Below are 8,466 nucleotides of genomic sequence, written 5' to 3'. Positions count from 1 at the left end.
ACATAAAAAAAAATATTTTTTTTAATGTTTATTATAATTTTAGTCTATTTAGATATATTTAGTTGATGGAATAAAAGATATATCAATCTTAATTTAATAGGAACCGATTGTCGAATGTAATGTTAAATTTATAATTTAATAAATAAAAAAACATATCAATATTACTTGGCGTTGGCAATTAGAGAGCCAGAAAGGMAAAGAAAAACCACACTTCTCTTTCTCCAAGATCTCTTCCCTTCTTCAAAACCCTAGAAACTGCAGAAATGGGGAGCCGGAACGCCGAGAAACTTATGAACCAAATCATGGAGCTCAAGTTCACGGCCAAGAGCCTCCAACGCCAAGCAAGAAAATGCGAAAAAGACGAGAAATCCGAAAAACTCAAAGTCAAGAAGGCAATTGAAAAGGGAAACATGGATGGAGCACGGATTTACGCTGAAAACGCCATCCGTAAACGCAATGAGCAAATGAATTACCTCCGATTATCCTCTCGCTTGGATGCTGTTGTCGCCAGGCTCGACACTCAGGCGAAGATGACCACCATCAGTAAATCTATGTCGGGGATCGTCAAGTCCTTGGAGTCAACGCTAGCTACAGGGAATTTACAGAAGATGTCGGAAACGATGGATCAGTTTGAGAAACAGTTTGTGAATATGGAGGTGCAGGCTGAGTTTATGGAGAGTTCAATGGCTGGCAGTACTTCCCTTTCGACTCCCGAAGGGGAGGTTAATAGTTTGATGCACCAAGTGGCAGATGATTACGGGCTTGAGGTGTCGGTCGGGTTACCTCAGGCCGCTGGGCATGCTGTGCCACTGAAGAATGCGGAAAAGGTTGATGAGGATGATTTATCCCGGCGTCTTGCGGAGCTTAAAGCTCGTGGGTAATTATAAATGTTAAATGTTTATACATTACCTTCTGATGGGTCCTATGCGAGTTATTTCGTCTGCAATCATGGCGATTTTGTAAATTAGAATATGGAAGATGAGTTTATGTCACATTACATGATTTCTTGAGTATGATCATTGTATGTCATTTTCGGATTGTAATGTTAAATCCTTATGATTATGTTCTGTAAGTTTTGAATTGACGTAGCTGAAGGTAATGGTTTTTTACAATGTATTGGAACTCGTATTATGACTGGTAATTATTCATATGGTCCCTTCTGCTACTTTTGGCTGCCATTGTTGCTCTGTTTATATTATGGTTCCTTAGAATTTATGTGAGATGGTTGCTATTTCCAATATCAATTGCGCATAGGCTTATAGTTGGTTGATTTTGAGTAGTCCTGTTTATGGTTCTTCCTAGTTTCTAGTAGTTGTTTGACATAGATAGAAACCTAAAAAGGACGAAATACTAGAGTATTTAAGGTACTTGTAATTTTTATCTTATGAGAACTATAGTTTTAGTTTGTGGTTCTCCTTGTTCTCTTTATAAACATTATCTCTTTGGCACTGGTTAGTAAGGTAAGATCATTGATTCTGTACCTGATATTATTATCCAATGAATATTATATCTCTGTTTTACTGTTTTTTTATCGACATGTGTTTCTAGTTCTGTTTGAGTGGTTTAAGGTGGTTGTTGTAAACAGAGGTTGGAATTTGTTTTAGTATTACTAATTTTCTTTTCTAATCAGCATTGATGTGAGATTTGTTCAGTGATGCTGCTTATCGTGATGGATTGATTCAGACACTAGATGGTCCAGCAGCAATTTGGGTTATATATATAGCGATATTGGTTGATGATTTGGAAGGCTAGGGTGTGAGTATATCGAAATTATTAAACTGCTGATATCTTTAACTGTCAATAAACTAGGGACAAGCGATAGCCAATTCTACAACTCCTTCTGTAAGCATGAGCCAAGTAGTTGGAGTATTTTGCAAATAAGGCCACCTTTTCTAGTTTATCAAACTCTAATGGCTCTCTCGTCTAACTGCTWACAGTTTGATGTAGGTCCTAAACCAGGAATATGAGAAGATATTTGTATCATTGTTCCTGCTTCTTATACTATAATCTTATCTTTTATAGTGCTCTTGTCATCAATAACAGTGTGTGCGTGTTTGGCCTTATTACWCTATACRGAATCTCCTGGACTGACTGTGGATATCCGAACTTTTCAGAAGGGAGTTTGATTTCAAGACAAGGTAGGCTATAGATTTCGACAAACCAATTTGACCATTTTGTTTCTCAGTTACTGCTTAAGCTGTCCCAAAGTCAAAAACGTCATAAATTGCTCTCTTGCTTCAGTGAKTGTGTCAGTAAGTTTCTTTAATGTGTGTTATTATTTACAGGATGTCATTGATGTTTGAGAGATCTATAATGTTGTTACTATTCTAGTGAAGGGAGTCTCARTTGCCGAAGATGGTAAACAATATAAATGAATCATTTTTCTGAATTCCTCATTCAATATACTAATTGGGCTGCCTTTTAATMTCAGACAGTTCATTCCCATTTTAGACCATTAGGTCAATTTGATGTTTGTTATAGGTCACTTGTGCAAGAAAGATGATGGAGAATGGTGCTAACTGAAGACCATACTCAGGTAACTATCGAAGACAGTACTATACAACCTTAGATTTAAAGTCTGGTTAAACTTATCCTTGATACTGTATCATGTCTTCTTGTTTGGATCAGTATACATTGTCAAATATTTGCTGGTTTTCTTACCTTTAAATGGTCCTTGTCTATGCATAGGTTCACGACTCGACTAWAAAGTATTTTGRAAAATGCTGTCATAATAGATTTTTACTTGAATCCTTTTGGTTTACATTTATGGTGCGTTTGATATGGGGATGGGACGACATGACTGGGATGATCGAGGGTGAAGTAGGCGTAAGATGTTGTTAGAATTCTGTAAGGTTTTAGTGTTTTAATTTGACATGGGTAGTTTAGTAACTTACCTTTGTCTCATTTCCCTGATTTTATTCCACTTATTTTGGTGGGACAAAAAACCTGCCTTTTTGTCTCAATCCCGGCCTGTCGCAGTTAATGCTGCATTAAACGTGAGACAAAAAGTTTTTGTTAGTCTTGTTCAACATACCAAATGCATCCTAGTGCCCTCTTTGGGAAAAAATTTGTCTGAAATATATGTAACTTCAATGAGAAATAGAGGGTCTTCTGAAATGGTARAGGTTGACATGAAAAAATGGTTCGCATTATTGCGAGGATGATACTTGGGAAATGCTTTTCGACATAGAACAAGTTTAATGAAGTYGTTAGGCTGTATGTAGAACTGTTGGGSGCRCTTTTGTCGCCTGATTTCATTCCAAGCTTGKTCAATTTAATTGAATGTTTAAAAGGATCCCGTAGTGTACTTGAATGTTGTAGAAAAAGGGTTTCTGCTATCCTCAAGAGCGCCTCTCTATACTGCTCTCACAACTAGCATAAAGACTTAAGGAGGTAAATCATGGTGTCATATGATAAAATAAGCAGGACTGGATTCGAATCCAAGACCTTGTTGTCTTGTTCTTTCTGCTGGGCCAAGTATACTTRGGGGCTGTTTGCTTATCGCTTAATGAGCTTAATAATTTGGGCGGCTTTTTTTACGGCTTAAATGTTAAGCAATGAAGCAAATAATGGCTATATGRAATAAGCYATGACCCCTCACTTGTCCCCATGAAGCTACCTCAAACAAATTGATGTCAGAAATGCCCTAGAACTAATTCAACCTCTCCCTTTATCTTCCTCAAACCCATCAGTCTCCGRTCTCTCACACAACTTAACCCACATATGGCTTAATTAAAAAAAGTCAACAGCCCTTAAAAGTGTTTAGAACAAGACCAACCTTAAGCACCATTTTTGTACACCAAATTTATTGTAGAAGTTGATATTTTGATATTCTTAAGCATCATCTCTGTATTAAATTTTTCACATTAAATTAATTTTATTTACGGGAGGAACTTATTTAATTATCATTTTAGTTGTGAAATTAAAAGTAAAGTCGTAGATTTGATTCTTATTCTATATATACTCGGTCAGTATTATAGTTTATCTTATTTTTAAGCTTATTCTACATTTAGAAGGTGTTTGGGTTACTTATAAAAATAACTAATTGACTTATTTTGGTATGACAACAGTAATAAACACTTTTGAGTGTTTGGATAAACAACTTATACCGGTGTCAAACCGGTAATAAAGAGTTTTTGAAGAAGTTAAACCCTTATAATTTATAATAAGTTGATAAGTGATTTTGTAGAAAAACATGAGTTGTTTCAAATAAATAATTCCAAACACCCCCTTAGTTTTTAATTAGTTATAGGACTTATTACTAAGAATTATAAATAAAGTAAATATTATATTCAATATYATAACATAATCTTTGTGATGAAATATTCAACAAATAATGCAAATATTATATTATAATTCCTTCTATTAAAACATTGTAATTACAAATTATTAGGACATTATGCTTTGCAAAATCTATATAATCAATGAATAAAAATAACTTATTGAATTGAATTCCGATGATATGATATAAGTAAACAAGTTTTAATGCACATAAACATAATCAAATACAAGATAAACATCTTGTTTAAATAAAAAAAATCCAAAATATAATTAGGATCATTTAGTTCTAACAAAATATTTAATTATTATCTTTATAAAAACATATCATAATTCAGTTAAGATATCTATGTGTAATATATTGCCAATTTSGACTTTAAAAAATTCACCAATTTTTATTTATTTATTATATCATCATATCTTCTTTCTAACATTGTATTGTAACAACCTTAGTGTTTAATTGGTTTTGAGTTTGGCTTCAAAGGTCAAAAGTACTAGAAGGTCCTAGGTTTAAATCCAAGGAGGAATAAGGATCCTTTTGTGGCCACAGAGGTTCAAATACGATGACTCCAGACTATCTACAAAATAAATAGTCCTTCTGAAATTAATCGGTTCACACAACAGATTGGATAAAAAAAAAAACATTGTATTGTCACGGAATCCTCTACATAATAGTCTATATAAAATACATCCCATTCCAGTTTGATGTGGCATGATCTTGACCTTCAATCTATCCAMAATTTCTTGGTCAAATAAATGAATAGTATAAAGCAAACACAGCCACCCAAGATGTGGACAATTATGACTATCTTTCTGGTGTGTAATCCAAATCTTGATAAACATTAATCTTTTCATCTTTCTCCATTGCACAAAAAAGATGACCATGGATTTACTTCTATCATTCATAACTTTGGTAGCTACCATCGCTTTTCTTACCCTTTTTCATCTATTAGCTAAAATTGTTTGGTCGTATAAACCTCAGGGAAGTACAGTACCTGAAGCAGGAGGATCATGGCCGATAATTGGTCACCTCCATCTTTTAGCAGGCTCTCAAGTTCCTCACAAGCTTTTAGGCTCTATGGCGGACAAATTCGGCCCAATTTTCACCATCAAACTTGGTGTTCATCGACTTCTAATYGTCAGCAATTCAGATATGGCTAAAGAATGCTTAGCCACCAACGATAGTGCCTTCGCTAGCCGACCAAAATCCATGGCGTCAGAGATCATCGGGTACAACTATGCTAATTTTGCCCTTGCCTCATATGGACCGTACTGGCGCCAGATTCGAAAGATCGTTGTGCGTGAACTGGTGTCTCACCTTCGCCGCCAGATGCTAGCACATATCCGAGTCTCGGAAGTGAAGTTATCCACAACAGATTTGTACGAATCTTGGATCAGAAACAAGGGTTCTGGAGAAATGGTCAAGGTTGACATGAAACAATGGTTTGCGAACTTAACTTTGAACATGATGTTGAGGATGKTATTTGGGAATCGCTTTTCGACTGGAGAAGGAAATAGGGATCAATTCAAGAAATCCGTTAAGATGTTTTCAGAACTATTGGGGGCGTTTGTGCCATCAGATGCTATTCCGGGCTTACGGTGGTTTGATTTAGGAGGGTACGAGAAGAAAATGAGGAAGATCGCGAAAGAGTTGGATGTCATACTTGAAGGATGGTTAGAAGAGCACAAAACCAACATGGATTCTGTACARCAGGTAGATCCTGAGAGTAAAGATCAAGTCTTCATGGCTACATTGTTATTCCGTGTTAACGAAGAACTAAACGAGGATCTTTAYGGCTTTAGCGTTAACACGATCGTGAAAGCTACGTGTTTGGTATGATTTTTGAARTCCTTATGTTATTAATCCCGGTATTTTTGTGAACCACACTTCAACTAAATCAGCTTTACAGGACGCCAAATATGTTAACATGTCTTAATAGACTGTTTTATAGGACCAGACAATTGTGCGTCCTATGAAAAGACGTTACAAGTTGACATGATGCGGCTGTCTACTACGACAAGTATTTGGTTCTATAAACTGTCTATTACGACACTTAGACATGTTTGACGTCCTCTAAAACCAATTTAACAATTCTGAATGCTATGAGTTTTTATTGTTTTTCGTAGGCGATTTTGGCAGCGTCGGTTGATACTATACCAGCAACATTAACGTGGGTTTTAGCTTTACTAATCAACAACCCTCGTGTATTAGAGAAAGCTCAAAACGAGCTCGAGATCCACGTTSGAAGAGACGGAGAAGTTGAAGAGTCAAACTTGAAGAACTTGGTCTATCTTCAAGCCGTTATCAAGGAATCCATGCGGCTTTACCCTGCTGCACCACTTTCGGTCCCTCACGAGTCCATTGAAGACTGCATCATAGGTGGTTACACCGTTCCTAAAGGGACTCGGCTTTTGGTAAACATTTGGAAGATTCAACACGATCCTGAAATATGGACCGATCCATTTGAATTCCAACCCGAGAGATTCTTGACGAGCGAAAGGGAGATCGATGTGAAAGGTCAAGATTTCGAGTTGATTCCTTTTGGAAGTGGTAGAAGAATGTGCATTGGAAKCTCACTTGCTCTYSAGGYTATGCAGTTGATATTAGCCAGCWTRATACATGGTTTTGAGTTCCGAAACCCGTCAAACGAGCAGAAGATTGATATGACCGAAAGCCATGGATTAGTAAATCATAAAGCCACGCCGCTCGAGCTCCTTGTCGCACCGAGATTCTTGCCTGGTTTGAACTGAGTGTTCTTCTATTGCAAGATTCAAAGTCTTGTTTTCTTGAACTATGTAATATAATATTTATATACGACAAACTAAACCCTCACATACTTTTGCTAATCAAGCAGGCTTAACAAACCCAAACACCAATTGGTTCTTAATTAAATCCAGTTAATTGCTCTGTGTTCTTAATTATCTTTATAGTTTTTGTTGCGTTAATTAATCTTGGCAGAGAGTTGATTGCCGATAACTCCAATAAGCCCTATACGAAACCTGCCTTTAAGGACATCAACATGCAGCGAATTTTTTTAGTTCACTTAGCGGTTGAGACTAGTCCCCAGAGGGGAGGGATTGGACCCGAGACTTGTCTTGTATTTGTTGCGTTAGTTAATTAGACTTTTGTACTAAATTTTGAACCAAGTATGCCATGTAAACATGTAGTGTTTGATATATAGACTTTTGAACTAAATTTCGGATATATTAAAAACATTGGTCGAAAGGGATCCAGATTTATTTAAGCACGTCGAATTGTATCTTGTTCTATAATCCTGTATTAATTTCGTTACAACCAAACATTCTCTGAATCATATTTTACGTATGTAACGTAGACATATGCAAGGGAGGGATCATTTGCAAACCTCCCTATTCGTATAAACTTTATAAATCATCTTCAGTCGTTGATTTCATTGATTAAGGGTCAGGATCAGATGGGTCTATTTACATCAATATTTTTTTTAAAATAAGGTACATTAATTAGAAAAGCACGGAAGAGCAAAATGRCAAAACAAAAGTAAGCCTTATTAATGGCAAGTAATGAGATCTCTCTAATAAGGAAACAATTTACAATTATCACTCTTAATTAATCTCCATTATCCACCAATAGTTCCCCGTAAACAAGGAAAAAGTTTGCACATTTGCGTTTATAAGACATTTTTTTCAAATAGTGTCATATAAAATAGTTAATATGACACTTTATTTTAAAAGCGTCTTAATTTTTTTTGTTAAAACGCCTAAAAACATCCTATAAACTTATTGCAACACTTTTAGATAGAACGCCATTTGATTTTGTCCAATAATTTACTTAAGTCCTATAAAGTATTTTTTAGGACGCTTCTACATTATAGGCGTCATATAAAATCAATTTTATGTAGTGATAACTGATATTTTTATAATTCTTCATATTTTATATTGGTTGTTCTAGTAGGGATGAAAAGTCCATTTAAGACAAAGCAAAACTTGGATTCTCATTTTCTAAATACCAACAGTGAAGGGCCGAATTTCAAGTTTTTATAAAACTTGGAGTAGTACGCGTAATATTATATTAAGATATCAAAATAGCGGGAAGACCAAGGCCCCCATAGCCCCTTAGGGGATCCGCCATGCTATAAATTCAACGGCACCAATGGAAAAAAGTCTAGAAAAAATCAGACTAATGTTAAAACTGATTTTTGTAAGGGTAAA

At 35.6% G+C, this 8,466-nt stretch overlaps 2 protein-coding genes across 2 annotated transcripts; both read left to right on the top strand.

Annotated features, from left to right (window-relative positions):
- Window positions 1-194: 194 nt before the first annotated feature.
- On the top strand, window positions 195-1,165 carry LOC112502112 (ESCRT-related protein CHMP1B-like). The gene has a single exon (XM_025105942.1). It carries the CDS (start codon window positions 264-266, stop codon window positions 879-881), a length of 618 nt encoding a protein of 205 aa, XP_024961710.1. The 5' UTR covers window positions 195-263; the 3' UTR covers window positions 882-1,165.
- A 3,900-nt stretch (window positions 1,166-5,065) lies between these two features.
- Window positions 5,066-7,170, top strand: LOC112502116 (cytochrome P450 82A3-like). The gene is made up of 2 exons (XM_025105946.1): window positions 5,066-6,112; window positions 6,406-7,170. The coding sequence occupies exons 1-2, from the start codon at window positions 5,156-5,158 to the stop codon at window positions 7,027-7,029; spliced, it is 1,581 nt and encodes a 526-aa protein (XP_024961714.1). The 5' UTR covers window positions 5,066-5,155; the 3' UTR covers window positions 7,030-7,170.
- The last annotated feature ends 1,296 nt before the right edge of the window (window positions 7,171-8,466 follow it).

Source organism: Cynara cardunculus, unplaced genomic scaffold (assembly GCF_001531365.2).
Source record: "Cynara cardunculus var. scolymus isolate 2C unplaced genomic scaffold, CcrdV1 Un_Scaffold_926, whole genome shotgun sequence".
NCBI classification, from domain to species: domain Eukaryota; kingdom Viridiplantae; phylum Streptophyta; class Magnoliopsida; order Asterales; family Asteraceae; genus Cynara; species Cynara cardunculus.
Note: the sequence above shows the minus strand (reverse complement) of the source record. Positions and strands in the feature narration are given on the sequence as shown.

Bases quoted from the DNA above. Each gene is read 5' to 3' on its own strand.
- LOC112502112 (XM_025105942.1), top strand. From the start codon at position 264: ATGGGGAGCCGGAACGCCGAGAAACTTATGAACCAAATCATGGAGCTC.